This window comes from Melozone crissalis, unplaced genomic scaffold (assembly GCF_028551555.1).
Source record: "Melozone crissalis strain CALT ecotype California unplaced genomic scaffold, PUWL_Pcris_2 ptg000057l_1, whole genome shotgun sequence".
Classification (NCBI taxonomy): Eukaryota; Metazoa; Chordata; class Aves; order Passeriformes; family Passerellidae; genus Melozone; species Melozone crissalis.
In genome coordinates, this window is record NW_026535835.1 from 822,204 (window position 1) to 847,466 (window position 25,263).

Below are 25,263 nucleotides of genomic sequence, written 5' to 3' on the forward strand. Positions count from 1 at the left end.
GTTACAAGTGAGCTGCACTTTGCTAGGTGAAGATGACAAGCTGATCCTGTGTGATGAGTGTAACAAGGCCTTCCACCTATTCTGCCTGCGGCCGGCACTCTATGAGATCCCAGATGGGGAATGGCAGTGCCCAGCGTGCCAGCCTTTGACAGCCCGGCGCAGCTCACGAAGCAGGTGAGTGACCCTTCCTGCCCATAGCCTTGTCAAAAGCACCGTCCTGAGCCTCTTTTCACAAGACCCAAACCAGCCTGGAGCAAAGCCACTTTAGAAAGTTTGAAATCACCCAGTTAAAGCAGCACTAAAACAGAAGAAAAGCAGTTTCAGGATGTAAGTTTAGCACACGTGTTGTACTGATGCATTACAAGTTCATGAGTTTTAATAAATAATTTGGGTTTGGAAATGAAAACATAGGCAAAACACCCATCAGAATTAGTTACACTAAGAGTTGTTGTTTCCTTTGAGCATGTGGTTGGGTTATTTCTTCATGTAGCTGGTGGCTGCAATTCTGTGGGTCCCTGGGCTGGGTTACTGCAGTGTTCTTTTAAGCTAGAGCAGACATTACTCCAGGCTGCAGCTCAATCCCTACTCTGCTACGACAAGTCAAAGTGCCATGCTAATGGTTTTCTGTACCTGATAACCTCAGCAAAACAGGACCATCTTATAATGTGACAAAGGGAATGTGATTTGAGGAGGCGTGGCAAATATGAGTTGCTGCCTCCTGACAGCACAGGGTTAGATTGGTTTTTTGAGTTGCAAGCTGGAAGTTAAGCATTTTACAGTGAGAGTCATTTGCTGGTGGTAGCTGTGCTACATCTCTCTGTATATCAGTGAGGTGAGGCTGTCAAGTGGCACCTGATGCAGAAGCAGAGAGCAGATCCTCCCTGACAGAGGAGCAGCACAATAGAGGTGTGCCAGCCGGTACTGTGCAGGTGGTGGTATATGGCCTTAAAAGTATTACTTACTCTCTGGACAGCATTTTAAGAGTTCATCAGGCTTGTACAGAAATGACAGGGCTTAAAAGCAACTCTTGTAGCCTGAGTTCATAGTTACTTTTATGTGGCTGAGTCACCTGCAAGCTGCTCAGCTCCTGACCCAGACCCATCAGGTGGAGAACACCTGTTTTCTGCTTTCTGCTCTTGTCTTCTTAGCTGAGATAGGAAAAGAATGTCAGCTTGGCAGATTCTTCGCCCTCTGTGCTTTGGAAGTTTTATTCCTTTTATTGCTCAAGATCCTCTTTCTCCAGGGGATTTAGACTCCTACAGTAGCTTTGCCTGTGTTCCCTTTTGTTTGGGTATTTTGGTTTTTAATGGTCCAAATCAGACCCCACGAGCAGTGCTCCCTCTAGTTCTGGGATCCCCAGCGCAGGAAGGACTTCAGCCTGTTGGAGCAAGTCCTGAGGAGGCTACCTAGTTGATATGAGGGATAGAGCATCTGTGCAATTAGGGAAGGCTGAGAAAGTTTGGATTGTTCAGCCTAGAAAAGCAAAGGCTTTGGGGTGACCTAATTGCAGTCTTTTAATACCTGAAGGGAGCATGCAAAAAAGATGGAGAGAGACTGTTTACAGGGGGGAATGGCTTCCTTGACATTGTCCCTTGACAGAAGGCAGGGTTAAATTGGATATTGATTGGGAAGATCTTCTTCCCTTTGAGGGTGATGAAGCCCTGGCACAGATTGCCCAAAGAAGCTGTGACTGCCCCATCTCTGGAAGTGATGGAGCTTTAAGTAACCTGCTCCAAGTGTCTGAAGTGCTGAAGTGTCCCCTGCCTGTGGCAGGAGGACTGAAGCAAGTTGAGCTTTAAGGGCCCTTCTAACCCAAACCATTCTATGATTCTATGAATGGTTGAACAGACACAGATGAGAAGCCAGAATGTGGTGGGCAGGGAGTCTGCATGGCTTCTGACTTTTTAGCACTTGAGGAGCCTGACATTCAGTTCACCAGTTTGTTTCCCATAGTGTAAGGAAACCAATCTATTTCCTTAAGTATATGGAAAATATTCCAGCAGGAAAAAGAGCCCCTCTTGAAATTCTTTAGGCCTGGTCTGCAGACCTGGGCAAATAGCAAATCGTCCTCTCAGGGAGGAGTAATTACACAGCAATCAGAGTCTTATAATCCCGTGCCCCGTGGTCATGGTGCCTAGAATACCAAAAAATACCATGATTCAGCTCTTGGGAATTTTCAGTCCTTTCAGATTTTTAGTTGAGGAAGTGCCTTTTGAGCTATAGCTATAACTTGATATTCTAGAATACAGCAAGCTGCTTTCGGCTCAGCCTGGTATTTGTTGTACAGTCCAAACAGTACCAGGCCCCTGGGGCCACTGATGCTCTGATGCTCAGGCTCTTGTACCACAAACACATACACCTGCCTTGTTCTAGGAACTATGCAGAGGATTCTGCTGAAGATGAAGGTGAAGAAGGTGAGGAAGCTTCTGATGAACCAGATGCTGAGGAGGAAGAAGAAGAGGAAGAAGACTATGAAGTTGCTGGACTAAAATGTAAGGCTTTGACCATGTAGGGAAGTAACAGAAATAGTAACCCTCCTGCCTTCAGTATCTGAAATACTGATCGTCTTTGTGATTTTTCCTCATGCAGACCAGGTATAGGCCTGGGAGATGTCACAGGGAAAGGCTGTGGCTGTGCTGGAGTAAACCCTTGGCCATTTGTGATGGGGTCAGCACTAGCAAAGATTGAAACTGCTCACTGCCCAGTCACTCCCTGGGGACACTGCTGTTCTGAGGGCTGAGAGGGGTCATTAGAGACTGCAGTGGGCTGGGGGGGTCAGCAGGGCCTGCAGAGCAGTGGGATTGTCAGTCTCTGCACCTACTGGATTTGTTGTACACTGGAAGCTGTTTAATTGCTTATGGGAGCTCTCACCAGAGCCCCCTCTCCTTTCTTTTCTTGTTCCCACCAGTTCATAACCCCTTGAGTGCAGGACTTCTAGTGATTTGGCAAGGAGGCATTTTGAAATAGGAGGACTAGCACTTCCTCTCTTGATTCCAGTTAGAAGGCACAGTGCTCCTGGTGTAGTGTGGCCTGGACCACTAGCACCCTTTGATTGCCTACAGAGACCAGTTGGGATGCTCCTGGGGCAGCTGGGAGGAATAAAAGACCGTTTTCTAGATTCTTCAATGTCTGCTTCTTCACCTAAACGTATTTAGTATGTGTATCCACTTTGGTTTTAGGGGAGTTTGATTCAGTCTCAGTTGGGCAACTTGCTGCACTGAAAAGTTCAGTCTGGGAATGACACACTGCCAGCATTTGCTTTCTGTCAAACTGTCCTTGACTGACATAACATTAAATACAGGTTGTCGTAAACAGGGCAGATGGAATCCAGAGGCTGGGGCTCGGAGGATTATCCCATGTTCTTTTGAGGGTTTCCATCCAGGCCTGAGTCTTGATTCCCTTACTTTATTCTGGTTTCAGGGAGGCTCACTGATACCACGGCTGTGTGCACTGCTTGTTGTCCTGCGGTGTATCCATGTCCACACTTGGAGTGTGTTTAGCCTGTGTTGCATGGCCAAGGCAGGAGCTGAGCCAAGCTTTCCAAACAATGGCAAAAGAGGGTTACGGTCACTAAAAATAAAGTGCTAAATGCAACCCCTGGCTTTAGAGAGCATTAACATGGAAAGGTCACCATGGAAAACTTTTGTTTGAATAGAAAAATCACATTGATCCTTATGGCGTTTATCCTGAGGGATCTAACCTAGAATGTTGGATTGTCAGACATTTAGCACGTGCTGCACGCTTGACACACAAGCAGAGTGACAGCAGGTGGATGCCCTGCAGCCTCGCCACATGCCCAGCACAATGATTTATGGGACAGGGCTGGATCAGAGGCTGCAACTGAGGTATATCCAGTGTGCTGGATACAGCTCAAGGACTTGGGATCAGGTGGAAGGGCTTGGACTTGGGAAGGCAAACACATTCTCCTCATACAGAGGGTCATGGGAGAAATATAAGACAAGGGAATACATCAACATGCTTACATTGCCACCAGTGGGGAGCTCTGAGAGGCGGACTCACACAGGCAAGTGCATTTCTCTAGGAGGTAATGTGGCAACCCCCAAGTCTTGGGGAATAAAATCCCATTGTTTCCCACTTGCAGCACATGGAGCAGCTTCCAGCTGCAGTAATTTGACACTTCCTCTGCACACAGTTCCCCTCTCAGGGGGCTTATCCCACTATGTGGGCCACTTGGAAAAGCACCCATCCCCAAAACTGTGAGGAGCAAAGGGGCAGTAGGAAACTGAGGAAACTCCTGATTTCTGCTCCCAGTGCTTTCAGAGGATATGTTGCTGTTTTGAGACAGCTGTCTGTCCTTGCATTGCTTTCCTGTCTTTCCCTCAAGCCTTGATGTGTTGGGGTCTCTTGGTGCTGCAGGCAGAGAGGTTTGCTGTGACCTGCAGTGGATGATCCAGGAGCTCCCAGGTTTCCCTTGGAGCTTGAGGATCTGCTCTGTGTGAGTACCTTTTTAGCAGCAGGCTGTTGCCAGCCATGGCCTCTTCAGGCAGGTGGTGATGACCCACAGATGCCCTCCCTAGAAGGTGTGAGAGTGTAGCTGAGATGAGGCTGGGTGGTCCCTGGGGTCACCAGCCTGAGTGAAGCTCAGCCTAGTGTGGGAAGCAAAGGGTGGTGTCTGCTCCCAGATGCACCCCGGCCTCTAAGCACATGGCTTATCTGTTTCAGTGAGGCCCAGGAAGGCAGCCCAGAGCAAGCAGGGCTCCATGTACTCCTCGAGGCAGGGAAGGCACCAGAGGAAGAAGCAGACATTGCACTCTGTGCGGGGACCCCGGCAGCGCATGGCACCTGTCAACGGTGCAGACATCGATGAGCTGGTAAGAGCCAAATTTCTCCCTGGAGACCACTCACATTGTGAGTTATAAACCAAACAGGTGGCAGGCTTCCTCCCATCCCTTCGCAGAAAAATACCCTGAAGCCCGGGTTGGGCTGGGTTAACAAAGGAAACATATCCTTAAGGGCCTGCTGCAGACAGAGCACAGATATGTCAGGCATCCCTCCCCAGCCGCTTTCACACATTGTCCCCTGGAGCAGCAGGCAGCCTGCAGCTTGTTAAAGGTTTTTAAATAGTATCCTTATGTCTCTGCAGAGAGGTGGGGGAACTGAGGGGGTCCTGGATGGCCAGAGAATGCCAGCAATGCTATACCCTTGCTCCCTAGCCTTGGCCATTCTATGACAGTTGTTGTCTGTGTGATCACTCCCCAACTTCCAGGACATAATTTGGCTGGTTTAGGTTTCATTTGATATTTAAAGAATAAAACCATAGGCTCCTGCACAGAGCAGTCTGTGCGTGCTGGGTAGGGGGAGCTGCAGTGACTGTCTCTGGGGAGCTACACGCCATAGGGGATACGTGAGGATACTCCAGCCCCACAGCCACGTCACAACGCCCTGCAGATCTGCCATCTGTCCCGTGACCAGCACTAGTGGTGCTGGTGAGTCCTGTCACTCTCCTTGCTCATCGACTGTGGGCTCACTGCTGCTTATGCTAGGTCTGGGGGACTGTGCTTGTGGTCTGTGTTATACACTGGAGGGCAAGCAAGCCCAGCATAGACAGCCACAGCCAGCACAGAGGGATATTCCAGTGGGGAAAATCTTACTGGAACAGCACACTGGCTCAGAGAAGAGGACTTTGTCATGATTTATCACTTGTCCTGGGAAGAGACCGCAGCTGGGTCAGCATAGTGAGTACCCTGTGCTGTGGAGCCTTCCTGTCATTCAGTGTTTTCCTCAGCAGTGATATACCACAAGCTGAGCTCTGGAAGCTATGGGGATGTCCCCATGCTGGGTGTGACCTGTTCTGGGTCCCTGGGCACATGAGTGACCTTGTGCTGAGCCTGCACAGGGATGACAGTGCTCAGGGCACCAGCTGCTCCTGGGATTTGAAATGGCACAGTCAGCTCTGCCAGGACAGAACAGCAGCACAAGTGCTTCTCCATCTGCCTCGGGTTCTTCCTGCCGCAAGCTCAAGAGAAGGCAGGGAGAGGGAATTCACATTCTTCATTTGCTGGCATTTATTTTTTGGCTGCTTGTTATGGCCATATTGTCTTTGAACTTATTTTGAAAAAGCCACCTGCTACCAGAGGAGAGCTGGGCAGTTTGTGAGCTGTTCCCACCAAGCTCCTGAATGAAGCTGCTGTCCTGAACCCAAGCGGCTGCCACATGTCATAATCACAGAATGGCCTGGCTTGGAAGGGGTCCTAAATGCATCGCATTCCAACCCCTCTGCCATGCACTGGGACATCTTCCACTAGACCAGGTTGCTCCAAGCCCTGTCCAACCTGTCATTGAACACTTGCAGGGATGGGGCAGCCGCAGCTTCTCTGGGGAGCCAGTGCCAGCCCCTCGCCATGTTCAGAGGGAAGAAGTGTCCTGGCTGTGCTAAGAACTAGTTCCTTCGGCCTCAGGGCTGTTAGCTGAACTCCGAAGCCTGTAGCAGTTCCTCCTTTTACCAACACCCTTTGTGTGGGCAGGTCCTTCAGACAAAGAGGACAGCGCGTCGCCAGAACCTTGAGCTGCAGAAGTGTGAGGAAATCCTCAGCAAGCTGATCAAATACCGTTTCAGCTGGCCCTTCAGGTGAGAGCAAGTGACATCTTCCTCCTCTGTGGGCAGGACTGGCCACAGGCTGTGTGGAGATGCGGGCTGGCTGTGGTGCAGTCCTGCCAGATCCACTTGAGAAACTTAGGGCTCCAAAAGCAAGACATATCTGGGAAGAAGCTGCTCCAGAAGAAACCACCATGTTCTCAGTCTTCTGCTGGACTGAAGACATGGTGCCCTTCTGAGGTGGCAGGCAAGGGGCTAATGCAGGAGGTAGGTGTTCTCTACTGCCCCCAGGATTTTTGGAACACTGAGGTGCTGTGACTGAGGGAAGCTTCCCTCATGGACCTTCTCCCCATGCCTGAACCAGCTCCCTGGGCTCCTGTGCTTCCCATTCTCGTGCCATAGGGCTGATGTATCTGTAACACTGTAGTGGTATTGCTTGGGCTTGTTGCAACACCGTGGGACTGCAGGTCAGGGGTGCCACAGGGGCAAAGAGGTGGCAGGACCCACTTCTCTGCAGTGGTGCCAGGGTTTGGCATTCCCTTTCTATTGCTGTGGCCCTTCTTTTGGCAGGGAGCCAGTGACCACGGAGGAAGCTGAAGACTACTTTGAGGTCATCAGCAACCCCATGGACTTCCAGACTATGCAGAGCAAGTGCTCTTGTGGCAGTTACCGCTCTGTGCAGGAGTTCCTCTCTGACATGAAGCAGGTGTTCTCCAATGCTGAGCGCTACAACCAGAATGGGAGTCACGTACTGTCCTGCCTGGAGAAGACAGAGCAGTGTTTGATTGACATGGTGCACAAACACCTGCCAGGCCACACGTATGCACGCAGAAAACGCAAGAAGCTCTCTGCTAGGTGCCAGGGACTGGAGGAGCAGGAAGGGGACAGTGAGTCAGAGCCCCTTGAACATTCCCGGGGGCGGAAAAGGAAGAAGTGAGGGATGGGGAGGCTAGGGGAAGAGCCAGAACTGGAGCAGGCCTTCTGGTGCTGCCAGGCAGTCAGATGGGTTGTCTGGAGGGAGTTGAGGAGCAGCAGGCACTTCTCTATTAATCCAGCCTTCCCTTGGGCCCATCCTAGTTTTAATTTTTCTGCAATTTCCTCAAGTCATCCATTGAGTGGCAATGACTTAATGCTTCCTCAAAATCTACAAAGCTCTTCATGAGTCTGTCCTGCCAGAGGGGAAGGTAGGAGGGCAAGGGGAGGGCCGGGCCAAGTTTGGCTGGGCAGAAGAACACCAGCATGCTCCAGTTCAGGCACTGTCAGTTTCCCGGAATGAATTGCTTCCTTGCCTTTGCAAGCAGCCAGAGCACGGTGGGGCAGTCTGCTGCCAGTCATGTGAGCACACCAGCCTCCAACTGGTGCAGGGGGGGGATAGTGTTGCTCCACAGAACGACTGGGAGCCATCAGGCCAATGGGCTACTCAGGCTTGCATGTATATATTTATATGGTGTTAATTCTGAGCCTCGGTTCCAGGCTGTGTGGCGCAAGCAAGCACTTAGGTGTACCGCGGTCTGGCTTTCACCAGCATCCCAACACCACTGCTCCAAGGTGCTCCTGCTTTCCCCTCTCCTTGGGGAGCAATCCTTGAAGGTCTCAGTCCAAGGAGAGCTCTAAGCTCAGCTCCCCACCTGTACATGCCAAGAGGAGGCTCCCTGCTCCCCTGGACATGCATGCCGTCATGCAGCCCTGTGGAGTGCCAGCAGCAAACTGGAGAGTGTGGGTGTCTACACAGCCCAAGGAGAGCTCCAAGGCCAGGGGAGAAGCAGAAATGTGCTGTGTAACTTTTTAAATTAATTTTTTAGTTGAAAGTGGCTTTGTTTCTAGCTGTGATCTTGTACAAAGAACACCTGTAAGATACCCTTGTCTTGCTTTGGCACATGTACAGTTTATATAAAATCGTGTTTGCTTTATATTTCCCCCTTCTTTAAAACTCATTTTCCTACCAGTAGCAGGAGTTACATCAGGGGACTTTGGGGGAGGAGAGGGAGATCCTAGTCTCTCTCAGCCACACTCACAACATTTCATAGTAACACCTTTGTTCCTGTGCCATGGCCCAGCACCAGCTCCTGCTGCCCCAGATGCTGACTTTTCCTTAAGAAAAGGGTTTGTTTTCTCATTCTCTCTTCCCCTCCATCATGACAGGTTTGGATCATACAATCAGGGCTTGAACTTCTTATCCCAGAATGGTTTGATGTGGAATAAATGGGCCATGGGGCTGTTTGGTGCTGGTTTTGCAACAGAAAATCAGAAGCAGCTGTTGTAGCTCCTGGGATTTGAGAAGAAAAGAATAATCAGTTACAAATTTCAGCCTAGTTTTGCAAATGTTTTAGGTTTGGGGTTTTTTTTAACAGGTGCTTGTTTTAAGTTCTGGACTGTCAATGACTGCAGATGAGGCAAGTTTCCAGGTCCTTCCCTCTCCTCAGCCTCACTTCCCTGCCCCACAGAATAGCACTGACATTTGTACCTCGCCCATCCCTTCAGAGGCTGTTTTGTCTTGTTTCCTAGAGATCATTTCCTGCAGGTCCTACATGGTAGAACCTTTGGAACTGCACGTTTTCTTAAAAATCAGTGTCATTTGGGGGGAGGGGGTTTCTGCAAAGGGCTGTACTTGTAATAAATTGGAAACTTAAGAATAAACATTATGTACTTGTGTTTGTAAACATGGCTTGTGTGAGTTCTTTGTTGGTCCCTGTGTTGATGTGGGATTGTCTGATATGGCTCTCCTCTGCCTTCCTAGAGCTACCACCAGACATCTCTGGAGCACAAATGGAGCTATGGCATAAAGGAATGGTGAGTCAGGATCAGATCAGCTTCCGGGATGGCGCTGGTGTATTGTCACCCTCCCCGAGGACAAGGAACGGAGCTGTGTTCTGCCTGCCCCTGGAGTGGGGAGCAGTCCTTGTTCCTTGTCCCCTGCAGGGTGCCAGTGTGACACTTGTCCTCCTGTTCCATTCGGGGTGGCACTGGGCACCCCTGGAGGGACTTCCTCCAGGTGATGGGGAGCTGAGATGTCTCTGCTCTTTTGCGCTAGCGTGGCCTGGCTACCCCCAAAGCCTCTTCCCTTGTGTTGGAGTGTGTTACGCAACCTGAGCCATGCTTGCAGTAAGAATTATTGCTGCTATGTCCCAGGCCCCCATTCTGATTTCCAGCAGCCCAGCAGGGACACTTGGAGCTCGCTCCAAGGGCAGCTAGAGCAGTGGCATGCCAATGCTCATGACCACAGCTGTGACAAAGGGTTTGGCTGAAGCTTTGCTTATTTCTGCTGGGACAGCGAGGGTTCCTGGGTGTCTTCATCCTGCTCCTCACTCCAGATCTGTGCTGGGAGTGTTCCAGCCAGGCCCCATACTGCTGGCCAGGGAAATCCTGATGGATTTGAGGGCTTGAAGGCTCTCAGCAATGGGCTGATGCTGTTTTCCCTGGAAAACGCTCCTCTCTCCACAGGGGATGGTTTGGCTTGCTGGCCATGCAACAGGACCTGGGTGAATCTGAGTGACTCCAGCTGGGATATTTCCAGGCCTCAGTATAGAGATCTTGCAGCAGCATCTGCTCTAAGACCTTTCTGGAGGCTTGTTTTTTATAGCAGCCCCTCCATGGCATCAGTGTCCTGTGCAGGGCTATAAATAGCTGTCCTCACACCTGGCAGGGCAATGTGGGGGCTTGGCAGGCAGCCGGAGCCCTGCTATCACCATCATCAGCCCTGCTGCACCTGCTGCCTGCAACAAACCCCCGGGGGCTCCTATGATTGCTGGAGTTCCAATGTGGCCTTGGGAAAATGAGACCCAACTTTGGCCCCATGGGTTTTCTCATGGCTTAATTCTCAATCGTTAATTAATATTCTGGGTAATGGGGGTTTTAGCAAATTCCCAGAGAACAGTGGCTTTTCTTTTGCTACTCAAACTTGGAGGGAGTGTCCATCCATGTGAGGGTGGATAAACTCCATAGCTCAGCTATGCCAGGAGTGATAAGACTCCACTTCTCCATGCTGAGCTGGACCAAGACCTCAGGGACATCAGGATGTCCTGGCCCTGTTCTCACCCAGCTGGCATTCCTGCCTCGCCCTCCACAGCCATCCTAGGCCAGGCACTGCCCTGTGGGGCCTAGGCACTGCTGACCCCTACTTGTTGTTTGTTGGGGGTTTATTGGAGCAGATGTTTGGTGTCCTTGGGGCTGCTCTGAGGAGGATGGAGATGGGATGCAGGGATGAGTTTGGGTGGGGGTGTACAGAGAGAGCCTGAGCCCCAGAGCACAGGGTTGAAAGAAGCTGTGACTAGGAGCCAGCAGTGTCCCTAGGCCAGTCCTTCTGTGTGACAGCTCCGCTTTGCAACAGGCTCTGTGGAGCTGTGTCCTGGCCATGCTCAGCTCTTGAGACTGGCAACCTCCAGTGGAGCCAGCTGGGCTGCTGGGGCTGATAGTGGGTAGTGGTGGGTGCCGGCGGCCCCTCTGGGGCCCGATAGCAAGAACCCATTGGGACGGCTTATCTGAGTGAGCACTCCAGAGGCAGCCGCTCCTTGGCAAGCGCCGGGTGCTCAAGGGCAGCCTGTCCCCAGGGGTGCCGCCGGCCGGGCACCAGCACTGGGCTGCGTGCCTGGCGCACAAGGTGAACCCAACTGGCCCTGGGCTTTAGCACCCAGGGCAGAACACAAGGAGAACACATGGCTCTGTGTCCCCTTCCCAGGCAGCCCCTGCCTAGAGCCATGCCCAGCTCCCCAGCTGGACTTTGGAGCCTGTCCCACAGCCAATATTGACTCTCCTGCCCCAGGTCATGTCCCTTTGCCCAAAACAAACTTTCCTGTGGCAACCAAGGGAGCTCCAGAGGCTGCAGCCCACCAGTGCTGGGGCCAGGTAGGGTCCTTGCCCTAGCACCATCATCACCACCAGCCTGGGGAAGGGGCTGGATGCCCACCATCACAGCCAGGGGTACCCAAATCTGTTGAGAGACCCTCAGTGTTCCCCCAGCGACACCACATGGGCACTGGGGGCTCCTTCACACCTTGTCCACCACACCAGCTCCTGGGGGAGGAAAAAGCTTTTCTCAGCTCCGTGGCCCAACTTCTCCTGCCTTCCTGGCATCCCAGGGGTGGCAGGGAACAGATTAAAGGCGCTTCACCAATCCCAGCATCACAGGAGCACAAAGCCCTGGCACAACTCAATGGTGAGCGAGGGATCCCAACACCAGCCCTTGCCCCCCACACCAGCCGTAGTGTGTAGGACTTGCCCCAGTCCTCCAGCCACAGTTTGACAGTCTGAACTGGGAAGGCTTCAACAAATGGGGACCAAGGGCTGTTGGGGTGAGCAGTGGATGCCAGGTTGAGTGCTGGAGAGAGGGTCCATTGCTGGATTGTTGCTCCCTGGACAAGAGTTGACCCTCGCTGGAGTCCAGATCTGCCCAGCCTGCAGGCTGGCTAATTAATTAGATGATGGACAAATCTAAGCATCACTAGAGCTGTGTTGCCCCTACAGATCCTTCTTGCCACAGGCGCTGTGCTGCCTATGCCCCTGCCACAGCCCCCTGCCCACTTCTCTTCCCTAGCACTGGGAACCCCTGGCACATGCCTGGGGACAGCCAGGCAAAACAGCCCCATCAAACCCCTAGAGAGACGAGCTGACCCCTGCCAGCCCCTCAGAATGTCTCAGGGGGGTAGGCACTTCCCTCGCTCTGAGCCCCTGCAGAGGCACACTCCTGCCCACCCTGTGCCCAACAGCCCTGGCTCCTCCTGCCAGCTTCACCAGCACCAGCTGAAGCTTGAATTTCCCTGCGGACAATGGGGAAGGCGAGCTGGGATTGTAACCAGAGCGGGAGATAAATAAAGCTGCCCAGAAGTTTCCATTACCCGCACCTCAGGCTTCTGTGGGGAGACATCAAAGCTGAGCCCTCTCTGCCCCAAGTTCCTGTGTCCCCAGCCCATCTCCCTGGCTCCCGGCCTGCCCCCTCAAAGCTCCTCAGCCTGGCACCGAGGCTCCGGCAGCCAATGGCACTGACACTAATCACCTTCAGAGCATGGAGTGGAAAAGATGATTCGTGTCATAGCATAGGAAAACCCTCCTCCTCTTCCTTCTCCTCCTTGCCAGGGGGCAGAACCGGCCCCAGGGAAGCCACGGAGGGGAACTGGATGGTGGTACCTGCTGGTACCACACTCTTGCCAGCAACAGAGGCACCCCTGTGGTGGCATGGCCTGGCATGGCCTGGCCCAACATGAAAGACCCCAAACTGGGGTAGGGTCCCATGGGGGAGCTCTTGATCCCCTGGAATCCCTGCAAACAGCACCAAGCTTGGATCAAATAACACATCCAGGGTTTATTGTTTTTTCCATTCCTTGCAGCTAATGATCAAAAAAAAATTTAAAATAAATTACAGAATTAAATAAACATGGATGGATTATTCCTCTCCCTGTCCCTTCCCCACCATCCCCCAAAGAAAGCGTTATAAGGAGTCACTGGATTTGGCAACAGCAACAACAAAACATCCTCTAGGAAAAAGCGGCTACTTGTCAGTGAGTGGTGCTGGGGGATCCTGCAACCTTGCCCCCCTAAACCTGGGAGTGTCCCTCCTGCTGCACACAGCCCTTGCCCTTGCCCCTTACCCATGAGGCCACTTCTTCCAGTGTGGGGGCAGCCCCCGTCTCTAGACGTGAGTCGGGTTGTCCAGGTACGGGTCCGTCTTGGTCATGTGCAGCATGACTGTAGGGGCTTTGTAGTGGCAGTGTCCCCCACCACAGCTGACCCCACTGCAGGGCTTGCTCCGCGTCCTCATGCCCAGCCGCCTGTTGCACAGGCTCTGCCAGGTCTGCAGCGTTTTAGAGCTCCACACCCACACCCCGCTGGTGATGCCCACCACCAGTGACATGAAAATCTTTAGCATGAAGACAGCCACAGTGGGCACCGAGGCCTCAAGGGAGCAGTCGGTGGCACGGCGGCCAGGCAGGCGTAGGCAGCCATGCTCCAGTGCCCGCAGCATCCAGTAATCCACATTCAGCCGCTCGTAGAAGTAGCAGACAATAACACAGGTGGCCGGAACAGTGTAGAGGATGGAGAAGACCCCAATCTTCACCATCAGCTTCTCCAGCTTCTCTGTGTTGGTGCCACCCGTCTTCATGATCTTCCGGATGTGGAATAGGGCAACGAAGCCAGTGAGGATGAAGGAGGTGCCAATGACCAGGTAGCAGGAGAGGGGGATGAGGACAAAGCCAGTCAGGGCACTGACGTCCATGCTCCCCACATAGCACAGCCCCGTGAGCTCATCCCCTGCCACCTTCCGCATGGTGAGGATGACAATGGTCTTCATGGCTGGGATGCCCCAGGCGGCCATGTGGAAGTAGCTGCTGTGGGCCTCGATGGCCTCATGTCCCCACTTCTTCCCAGCAGCCAGGAACCAGGTGAGAGTGAGCACAACCCACCAGAGAGAGCTAGCCATGCCGAAATAGTAGAGGATGAGGAAGACAATGGTGCAGCCTGTGCTCTCCAGCCCCTCCTGTATGATGTAGAGCTCACCGTTCTCCCGGTCACAGGCAATGTTCTCAGCCCCAGCCACAGAGCGGATGATGAAGGCCACAGAGTAGACGTTGTAGCACATGGAGAGGAAAATGATGGGCCTCTCAGGATACTGGAAGCGGTGGGGGTCAAGCAGAAAAGTAAGGACGGTGAAGGCAGTGGAGACAAAGCAGAGGGTGGACCAGACAGCCATCCAAATGAAGGCGAAGTCCTTGTCCTCCCGGGACCAGAACACGTCCACCCCGGGGGAGCACCTGGGTGCGCACGAGAGGCTCTTCTCCACGTACTGGAACTTCTCAGGATTGTCGCAAGCTCCCAGCCCATTGGGTCCCCGTCCCTCGGCAGCGGTACCAGGTGGCCAGGGCCGGGGGGCCACAGGCAGCATCCCCTGTCCCTTGTGCGGCTCAGCGGCTGAGGCATTTTCAGGGGCCTCCATGCAGAGGGCATTGGGGTCATTCTTGGTGGGCAACCTGCCACAGTCAAGTGACTCAGGCCAGCCGAAATTGAACTGTTCCATGATGGGGACACACTTGTGGCGGGCCTGCTCACACATGGGGCGGCAGGCAGGGATGCTGGCGCTCACCTGATCGGTGCACATGGGTGCGTAGAGGGAGCAGAGGAAGAAGCGCAGGTGAACGTGGCAGCCGTACTCCACCAGCGGGGCGAACTCGTGCAGCTTCAGGGCGGCCTCCCGCTGGCTCTCGTGCCCCAGCAGGTTGGGCATGCGGGTCAGGTTGTACCCGATCCCCCGGCACATCGGGATGTCCACAGGCTGGCACCGCGCCGCGCGCCCCCGCGGGCCCTCCAGTCCCGCCAGCTCCAACCCGCGACCGCCCACTCCAAAATGCCACAGCACCCAGAGGGCCACCCGCAGTCGTGCCGCCGCCATCGCCCGCCGCCCGCACCGGCCCCGCGGCTGCTACAGCTCCGCCATCGCCCGGCCACGCTGCCCCCGCCGCCACGGGGCCGATCGCTGCGGTGCTGGAGGCGCCGCGCCGGGGCAGCCCCCGGCCCCGGCCCCGGCCCCGGCCCCGGCCCGCGCCATGCGGCGGCGGCCCCGCCGAGCGCCCCGCGCCGCCCCGCGCCCGCCGACACCGGCAGCACCGCCGAGCGCTCCCGCCCCGCCCCGCCCCGCCGGGCGTGTCCGGGAGGGGGCCGGACGGGGCGGGGCCGGGCGGGGCGGGGCGGGGCGGGGCGGGGGGCGGGGCGGGAACTGGCAGCGAGGTCCGCGCGCAGCCCGGGAGCTCCCCGGCGCTGGGGACGCGCGGGAGGGGGAGACGCAGTCAGCGCACTGAGGGACACGCACACGCAAACACGTGTGCACAAACAGAACATTTACACAGCTGTAGATACACAGATACACACGTGCGCGCTCTCGCACGCACTAATGGGCACGTGTTCCTCTGCACACACACAGGTAACGTGCACGCTCACAGACATGCACACCCTTCCACACATCTTCCACACGCATGTGCACACCCTAACGTGCACAAGCCCACACACATTATCACATATTAAAACACACACACATGCACACGTTAACATGCACTAACACACACAGACATAGCTACACACTAATGTGCACACGCACACATGCATTAACAAACGTGCCCATACCGTGTGCATGTCCATGTGTACACACGCATACACTCACATGCACATGCCCACGCACACGTAGACAAGCACAAACAGGCTAACACATGCACGCACACACTCATGCACCCATAAAAGCATACACATACACTAACATACACGTGCACATATACTCGCAGACAGACACACGTGCACATCCCCACACTGCCAGCCAGGCCCCGCACAGGGGTGTGCACTGGCACATGTATGCACACATACACCTGGGCACAGGATCACACAAGACGTCACGACTGCCCAGACCCGCCGAGTGCTGCCAGGCCCCCCGTGTGCCAGCAGGGTGTGCGGGCACGGCTGAGCACAGCTGGGCACACCCCAGGGCTTGTTGTCCCTGGGGGAGGGATCCTCTCCCCGCAGGAGGACATCCCTCAGTTTGGGAACACAGACTGCAGCTTCGGTGCCGCTGCTGAGAACTGGAGAACTCACAGCGCGTGGCACATGGTGCCCCTGGGGCTGAGCACGGGGTAAGACAGTGGAGACTCCGGGAAATGGCTCAGCTCCAGTGCCCACAGCACAGGCCAGGAAAGCCGTGTCTCCGGCTGAACAACAATTCAGGGCAGGGGACAGCAATGTCACTGTGAGGCCAGGGCAGCTCCTGGGAGGTGACACAAGTCAGAGTGGTCAAGCCGGGGCTGCCAGACCCCAAAGTCCAATGTCCCACTCACAGGGTGACCAATTACACCCAAGGCACAGGGAGATGTTACACTCCGGGGGTGGCGGCACCCTGCGGACAGGCTGTGCTGCCCGGGCCACCATCACAAGGTGCAATCAGCAGCCCCCACTCCTACGAGCTGCTGATCCCAGGTCAGCCCGGGTTGCTCTGTGCCATCTCCAGCATCCCTTTTGGAGCAGCTTGTCCACCCTGGGGTGATTCCAGCAGGGTCCCTGCAGTGTCCTGCAGGACATCTGGCATCCGGTGCCTGGCTGGCGCCAGGGGGTCCGGGCATCCAGCCATTCCTAGGCATTCCCACAGCCCTGCGGTTTCTTTAGTCACAGCATAACAACCTGTCAGCGTGGCTCCTAATCACTGACACCCACTGCGCAGGATCCAAACATCCTGGGTCCGACACTATAGGGAAATTCCATGGGAGCTGCTTATCAACCATGTAACCGAGCACGAGATAAGGCGTCACCCCGGAATTTCCCTCTAACATGGGGTGTCTGCACAATGGGCTCCGGAGTCCTGTGAAAAGGACTATTGGGGGATATTTGGGATTATTTGGGATGTTGGGATGTTTTTCACCTTGGCCACCAGCTCTGGGGTGTTTCAGAAATCACTGTCCTGTGTGCCTAGTGACACAAAGCTTCAGGGGGCTTCATGGTGTGGGTTAGGGCCACATACTCTAACAAATGGTTGTTTGGGGGTAGTTTGTGCTGTGGTGCAGCTCTGGGGACAAATTGTCACGCATAGCTGAGCAGCAAAGTGATGGGGATGGAGGTGGCACGTGTATTGTGCTGGGACCTTTCCTTGGGTCCTTCATCTCTCCAACCCCCAGACCCAGGGCATGTGTCCTGTGTGAGGTGAGGGACCCAAGGCAGTCACTGCCATCACTCCAGGACACCCCAAACATAACTGTGGCCACTAAGGCTTTCCTTCAAGGAATTGATTGCGAAGGAAAGCTGGGAAGCATCACCTGGAAAGCCTGAAATGTCTCTGACCCAGCCCTGGCTGCCTGGTGAGAGTCCTGGATGGGCGGTGGGCACAGGCAGGGGCTGGATGAGACCGGGGGTCCTCGCCCCACCTTCCTGGCTCCCCCCCCATGGGTGCCCTCCACCTGGACTATGAAAGGTTGGGGGCGTTGGGGAGGAGAGGGCACAAATAAATTTAATTTAATTAATTTAATTTTCCTTTAATATGTAAAACTGTTGCTCTTGGCTCCTGTTACTGCAGCCTGGCCAAGAGCAACATACGGATTTTTGGAGTCAAGGGGCTCGTTGTAGAGGTGTGGCTGCCCCTAACCTCTGCCCTGCACCTTGGGGTGCTCCTCCCTCATGCCCCCCACCAACCCCCAGGTACTCGTCGGTGTGCCCAAGCCCTGCCTGAGCCCCAAGGAGCTTCCCGGAGCTTCATCTCACCCCGGAGGTACGCAAGGGATATCAGGAGGTACCACCAGCACCCCAAGCCTTGCCCTTGCACTGCCCCACTGCCTGTGCCTGATGGAGAAGTGACCTGTCCATGCCTGCTCGCACGCCTGGGTAGCGCAGGGACGGCGGGGAGGGGACAGTGCAGGAGCGGGGACATCCCGGCCACGAACAGAAGCCGAGATCTCCAGCAGGTCTGGGAGCCCCACAGTGAAAACAAGTACCTCAGGTAGAGCAACAGAGAGATTTACGGTCTTGGAAGTGGCGCTGCGCTGTGGATCCAAGATCAATAGCAGAAAGAAAGGGCTCTCAGAACTGCTCAGGAATTCTGCCCGGGAAGCGGCCAGGCAGGCGAGCGGGACGGATCGCCGGAGCCCGGGAGCCTGTGGTTCCTGGCAGAGCTTTGCCCCATTTCCTTTCTTCCCGTCAACAGCGCCTGAAACCTGTGCGAGAGCCTCGGAAGGGGAGGGGATGAACGGAAAAAATCCACTGGCTGCTCCCCCCCCCCATACCCCGGGTACAGGAGGCTGCAGCAGCGCCCCTCTGTCCAGCCGTGGCATGGGGGACGCCGTTCTGGGAGGAAGGGCTTGGGGGAAGCTCTTGGCACCAGAGATGGGGACAGCCCTGGTGGGAGTCAGGGAGGGGCAGTGGAGGTGGGGTGGCAGTGCAAGGGAAGGGATGGTGGAGCTGGGGAAAGGGTGATGGAGCAAGAGAGGAGGCAATGGATGTGGGGAGAGGGAGGGGAAAGAAGATGGGGAAATGGAAGTGGGTGAGTGGTGGAGTAAGGAAGAGAGTTATGGAGGTGGGGAAGGAGCAGTAGAGTAGAGGAGGGGGTGATGAAGCTGGATAGGGGGGCACCAGAGCCTGGGAGAGGTGATGGAGCAGAGAAGGGAGCGGGCAAGGGAGGAGGTGATTGATCCAAGGAGGAGGTAATCAACTTGGGGAAGGGGTCAGCAGGGCAGGGGAGGGGGCAATAGGGCAGGGGAGGATGTAGAACGGCAGGGCATCAGAAGATGGAGTTGGGCAATGGATTTGGGAAGAGGGTGGTGTAACTGTGGCAGGACTGTGGGTGCTGCTTTGCCCAGCCTTGGCCAGGGCAGCAGGACTTGTTGCAAGGTGGGGGGCTCCATGCCATCATTGCCCTTGCCTCTGTCTTGATGAGCCCCCAGATCCCAAGTGGTCCCAGTTCCCACCAGTGCCTGGCTCGTAGAGAGAGGCATGGGCTGGGGGCAGGGAGAGGAATCCACGAGGACAGGCCATGTCCATGTGAGCCAGGGCTCTGGGCACCCTGTGCCCTACCTGCCAGCTTGGAAGCAGGAAATGGCACAGTCCTGCAGGGATCTGGGAGGGATAATTTTCCCTTCCTGAAGAATTTCACAGGAATTGCTGTGCAAAAGGCCAGCGGCTTCAGTTTCAAAAGGATGCCAGTGCCAGGCCGGATGGGCTGGTGAGCAGGTGGAGGGGTCCATTCTGGGAGCAACCCATGGGGCTGTGGACTGGCACCCACCCAGCCAGAGAGGCAGATCACCCCTGCCCCAGCCACCATCTCCTTGGGGACACCAGGATCACCACGAGTGATCCTCAAGCCCAAGCTCCTCCTGCCCCAGGCACAATCCTGTGTGATACCAAGGCACACACATCTGCAACAGACTGTGCCCACCATAGGACAACTGTTCTCTGTGCCCCTGGGCGGGTTCCGTGCCATGGGCAGGTGGAGTAGTGGAGAAAGATGGGGATTTTGGGGTCTGGTCCCCAAAGAAGCAGGTGGAGAGCAAACAGTGTCCCCAGGCAGTGTCCCCGTCACCTCCTGGCCTCTGGTTCTCTGCAGGTATTTGTGGTTACAACCCAGCCCACGGTGCAAGGACACTGTGGCCAGGAGTCAGGGATGCAGGCTGACACGTGTGACATTACCAGGGATGCTCTCTGCAGCCTTGTCAACCCATCACCCCCCAGATGGGGACTTGTGGGTCATGGTGCCAGCCAGCCCCCCCTCCCCAGCCCTGGCCACAGTATCCCTGGGCCATGACATCCCCATTCACATAGCAGTGACACAGATCAGGGAGGAGACACACGGCTCAGGGATCCCTGGGAGCCTGAGGGACCACATGCAGCTGTGGAATTCAGCAGATGGGGCAGAGGACAGTGGTATGTCCCATGGGAGCCATGGCTGGGAGAACGAGGGAGGAGAAAGACAATGTCTCTACCTCACCCACAATATTTTTTTTGGTGAGTGTGGTGGCAGCACAAGGAGTTACTTTCAGCTCCTGGCAGAACTGAGACAATTGTCCCCAGCAATGGGACCTCTCCCATCAATGGGAAATCTGGACTGAGCCACACCCCACCCTCAGCCACCTCATTTACCCCTGCAGACCCTTCTAGGGGGACAGGAGCCAGGTGAGCCCTGGCAGCAGCCATTCACTCTGAACCCTACTGGTGGCAGCAGCTGAAGATTGGAGCAGCTGCCTGAGAGAGGCACATGAATGGTTGGAGCTCCCTCCCAGCTGCCTCAGCCCTGGGAAGAGCTGCTCATATACCCCCCCCATGCTGGGCCATGGGGCCACCACGTGTCCCCTCAGGTGATCTTCAGTGCCCACCTCTGTTTCCTGGCAGCCCAAGGATGGGCCGAGGAGGTTCCTTGTGCTGGGAGCAGGTTCTGAGGTGCTCCCAGACAACATCCCAAGCCAGCACAGAAGCCTTTTACCCGCAGCCCTGCTTGCCCCCCGAAGTGAAGTTTCTTCCCCAGGATACTCCATCCTGGGGGGGGGGGTGCTGGCACCGGGTCCTGGTGCTCACATACACACTCAGTCCTTTCTTCAGCCTCAGCCACAGGCTCGGTGCTGGCAGGAGGCTCCACGCTGCACAATGCGCCTCCTTGTTCACCGGCCCAGGGCTGGCTTGTGGGGAATGGCAGGGAATCGCCTCCATTTCCTGCTGGAGTTTTATTACATTCACCGTATAAATAAATAAATACAATCCAGAGAAGAAGGGGAGAAGCACGGGGCAGGCTGGAGCCAAGCAGAACATGGGCTGGGACTCAGCCCCACAGCACCAGGGCTGGGGGCACCCTGGAAGGGGGTAGGAGATGCACCATAGCAGCTGTGTCCTGGGTTGTTCATGCTCCCTGCACCCTCAGTGCCTTTCCAAACAGCAGCAAAATCCAGGAGGCAACTGCCTGGTCAGGGACTGTGGTCACCAGTCTGGACTGGAAGAGAAACCTTCTTCCAAGCAATTTGGGAAGAGTTGGAGCCCCCTCAAGCCCTGCCACCTCCTGATGAATTGCTGTGTCACACTGAATGATGCCAAGAACTTCTGAGCCTAGATCTTCTGCACAAGTTTAGCCTTTTACAGAATAATAGGCTGGATACAGTCAAAGCATCCCCTGGGAAGAAGGAACATTCTCAGAGAGCTGAGCCCCAGTCCCAGTATGCTGCAGGAGCAGGGAGGGCTCTTGGAACATGCTAGAAATGGTTTTATCACACCACTGACTTGGCCAAGCAGCCCACCTGGTTGCCAAGACCAACCACATGTCTCCAAGTGCAACCTCAAGGCTCTGTCACCTGGCATTTCCCCTGGGTGCCCCACAGCCATGGAGGACTTTCTCCAGGTCCTCACCTACTGGCAATACCATTGGTGCTGTGGCTCTCCAGCTGCATGGACCAGGAGGAAGAATCCTGGCTTTTCCAGGGCTCTTGGGTTGAGTTGGTGTCAGCTCCCCCACACAGCTGGGCCCAGGTGCAGGGAGAAGGCAGGAGCAGCCCCAACTGATGGTCTCCTGTCCCTGATACCTCTGGGTGAGCATATCTCCTGCCAATTACTGGACAGAGTTATCAGTGCTGGGAAGCCCCACACTGCATTTCTCCCTTACTCCCCAGGCTGCAAGCACCTTCTAATAGGTGGCATCCCAGTCTATGGCAGGAAGTTGGAACAAGAGGATCTTTAAGGTCCCTTCCAATCCAAACTACTCTCTGATTCCACGGAAGCAGCCCATGTTCAGGCATCATTCTGATGGTTCCTACCCAAGGCTGGGTCACTCTGCTCTGGACAAACCATCTGGCACCAGCATCCTCCTCCCTGGGCTGGTTCCTCTTTGAGTACTGCCTCTTGTCCTCCTCTCCATATGGAGAACCCTAGGAGATCCTCACCACTCACTTGGCCAGAGGAGGAAAGAGAAAGTTCCTCAGACTAACCTGATCACCAGAGAGCTGCTACAGTGCAACAATTCCATCCCCACCTTCCCTGGGCCTACTCTGAAGAGGAGCTGCTGTGGATGAGCTGCAGCTCAAGGACCTGAGTTCCCCAGAGCCTTATTTCTCAAAGAACAGAGCCTGATGTCCTGGCAGGGCCAGCTCAAGGGACGCAGAATTTTGACAAGTTTAGGATAAAGAATTTTCTGCTCTGCTGGAGATGGACCCAGAGCCCTTCTTCCCTTTTGCCTCCCATCACCCACAGGATTTGGGTTCATGTCCAGATGGGAGGCTCTTGATGGGTCATTCTGCTCTTCATTGTCACCAGCTGGTCAAATGGGCTGACACCTCTCAGGGATCAGAAAAGCCTTCACCTGCTTGGCCCCCTAAACACTCCACTTGGCAAGTTCAGATCTGATCCCAGTCTACCTGGGGGAGATGGGATTTAGGCACAGGGAATCCAAACCAGCAAAGAACTACACCCCAGATTATCCAAGGGTGTTCCAGAAAAGCAATGTGACCTCTTGCCACTCCCTGCAGGGCCACGCAGTCAGGAGCATGCCAACCCTCCCAGCTCCCTGAGGCACCCATCCCTTGGGCAGCATTGGTGCATTCCACCAGGGAAGGACTTTGCATTGGAGCAGCACCAGCGTGATCTCCTTCTATCTCAAAAACACCCTAATATGCCAACATCTTTGAAAATATTTAAAAACCCAAAGTTTAACAAAGAAAGCAAGCAGCACCATGGTGGGGGAGCCAGCTGCAACCTTTCTTTTCCAAAAAATATCTTCACAAGATGGGGCAGTGCCTTGTCAGGTCTATCATCATGGCACCAGGAGCTCAAAACAGCAACTTGGAGTGGAAACCCTCAGGTATGTCAAACAAAAACACAATTCCCCATTGGCTGGCTAATCCTGTTCTCCTTGAGGGGAAAAAAACCACAAATCTCCCAGATTTATTCAGACAAACTCAGCACTTTTGAGTTTTGCTGATGGTGTCTAAATATAGTTTGTGAGAAACAAATAATCTTTCAGGGATTTCTGCTACCTCCATCTCTCCAACCACCTTGTTTAAAGGTCAGCGGCTGCAGTGAGGGCTCACAGGCATCATTGGCCAGGAGCCTGGAGATGAAGAATTGAGCTTTTTGGTGTGCCACCAAGGCTGTGAGCTGGGTCATCCATCCCTGGGCTACTCCAGCAGCACTGGGGTGGCTCTACTCTGTCCCCATCCCCAACTCCAGCCTGTCTGTCTCCTGGCCCTGCTAATAGCACAAATTTCCCTGTCATGTGCTGGTCACTGGAGGAGATGGGGAGAGCAAAAGCTGTTATTGGGGAAGCCACAAGCTAGAGGTGACATCCCTATCCCTGGAAGTGTTCAAGGTGAGGCTGGATGGGGCTTGGAGCAACCTGGTCTAGTGAAAGGTGTTTGGTGAACAGAAGTGAAAGGAATTTGGAACTGGATCGTCTTTTAAGTCCCTTCCAACTCAAACCATTCTGTGATTCTGATTCCATGATCTCATCCCACAGCAGCAGGAGACAATAGATCCGAGCTCTCTGAGTGCCCGGCTGAGCCTCTTCCCCTGATGTTCAATCTGCATGTTCCTGCTTTTGCCCTGCCCCACGGTACCCTGAGTTACCTTCCTTCTCTTTCCGTCCCTAATCCTGTTCCACGCAAAAAGAGCCACAGGCAAGGGAGTTGGTGCTGGCTGGCAGAGCTGAAGGTCCCACCAACTCTACATACTCCCCAAATCCAGGGCTGGAAAACAAACTTGTCTCCAGGTCTGCAGCAGAGCCATGGCCCATGGAAATGTCATATCGTGTCACCCTACTGTGGCTGTCAGAGGGTTGTGTTGGCAGGATGGAGGGCAGAACCCAGCTGCCCTCTTAGGTGAGTCCAAGTGTTTCTGCAGCCAGCTCATGGCTCCCAGTAATACAGGTTTGCTGCAAACACCCCAGGAGCAGCAGTAAGGTGTCTAAGTGGGATTTGAGATATCTGCATGCCACGGGGGATGGCCTTGGGTGGTGGGAGGGAGCTGCAGTACTGCAGCAAACCTGTGTCCAGCCCTGTGCTCCATGTTCAGGCGGGTCCCCTGGCACCTCTCTAGCATTCCCATCACATCAGCCTCAGGGATGCCAGACCATCCCATGGGACCTGAAGCCCAGGCAGCTTATGGAGCTGCCCTGCTTCCCAGCAAATTCCTGGCCCCAACTACCCTGAGTGGGGACACCTCTCAGATCCACTGGGCTTTGGCATGTACCATGTCCATGTCCCTGCCATGGGCTCTGCCCTGGCAGGTAGGTCACATCCCAAAGCCCCCAGTGGCCCCACACCCCTCCTCTCCCACATTTTCCACCTTCACTGCAAGCCTCCAGTGAAGGAAAATGTGAAGCCATGGAAAACCAAGCCTGTCCCTGTCAGCCAGGCCACATTCCTCCTCCTCCTCCCCCTCCTCCTCAGCCCCTTGACTCTCAAGCCACAGATTGTCCAGCTCCAGGATCTCCAGTGTCCCACCACAGCTGGTTGCCCACTCCCCCTGTGCAGGATCTGGAGTTTCAAGGGTAAGAGTGCTGCTGGTGTAGCCCCAGTGGTTCCCCCAGTCACCTTTCCCTGTGTCGCTCCAAGCCCAGGTCCTGCATTAGCTCCAGCCTTCCTGAGCCCACATTTGGGACTGGTCTCTCCAGCATCCAACATAGGAGGCCAGGGAGACATCACTGTCCCTCTCCTCTGGGCTCACCAAGGGGAGCAGAGCTGGGAATCATCACATTCCCGACCCTTCCACCTGGAATGACCACAACCTTTCCCCCCACACTTCTCATTTCTGACACAGGTCAGTATTTCCACCCTCAACTTTCAGGCCCATGTGCAAAATCTGAAGTCTTCCTTTGCCTACGTAACTCCAGAACCTTCTCTACTATCTCCTGCAGAATCAGCCCCCAGAGCCTGTCAGGCACAGTTTCTGTTTGGCTTTGCACAAGAGGATGCTCTGCACTGTGGGAGAAACAGGGGAGGCACCAGGATACACTGAACACAAGATGTGCATGGGAAGGGGTGGACAAACTGCCAAAAATCCCAGAGAAAACAGCTCAAATCTGATTTTTTTTTTTCCCCAAAACCTGGAAAAAGAAGTGCAGGATCATCAGGGAGCTCCCACTTTTCTGCCAATGTCAGGACAAGGGGAGGGGTTGAGGATGCATAAGCTGGACCCCTCCCAGGAGCATCCTTACCTGGGAGCTGCATCATCCCTAGGGAGATCCCTTGGGCCCTACTTGGATGGGAATGCTTCTGTCAGCTCTGGAGCCACAG

General features: G+C 54.8%; 2 protein-coding genes across 2 annotated transcripts in view; one reads left to right on the forward strand and one right to left on the reverse strand.

Moving 5' to 3' along the window:
• Positions 1 to 9,216, forward strand: part of BAZ1B (bromodomain adjacent to zinc finger domain 1B) — a 41,408-nt gene extending 32,192 nt beyond the window's left edge. Inside the window, exons 15-19 of the mRNA XM_054287516.1 lie at positions 27 to 174; positions 2,374 to 2,492; positions 4,684 to 4,832; positions 6,486 to 6,589; positions 7,127 to 9,216. Coding sequence (XP_054143491.1) covers positions 27 to 174; positions 2,374 to 2,492; positions 4,684 to 4,832; positions 6,486 to 6,589; positions 7,127 to 7,493 — 887 coding nt within the window. The 3' untranslated portion in view covers positions 7,494 to 9,216. The remainder of the gene's footprint in view (positions 1 to 26; positions 175 to 2,373; positions 2,493 to 4,683; positions 4,833 to 6,485; positions 6,590 to 7,126) is intronic.
• Positions 9,217 to 12,831: 3,615 nt separating this feature from the next.
• FZD9 (frizzled class receptor 9) lies at positions 12,832 to 14,984 on the reverse strand. The gene has a single exon (XM_054287123.1). It carries the CDS (start codon positions 14,931 to 14,933, stop codon positions 13,179 to 13,181), a length of 1,755 nt encoding a protein of 584 aa, XP_054143098.1. The 5' UTR covers positions 14,934 to 14,984; the 3' UTR covers positions 12,832 to 13,178.
• Between the last annotated feature and the right edge of the window lie 10,279 nt (positions 14,985 to 25,263).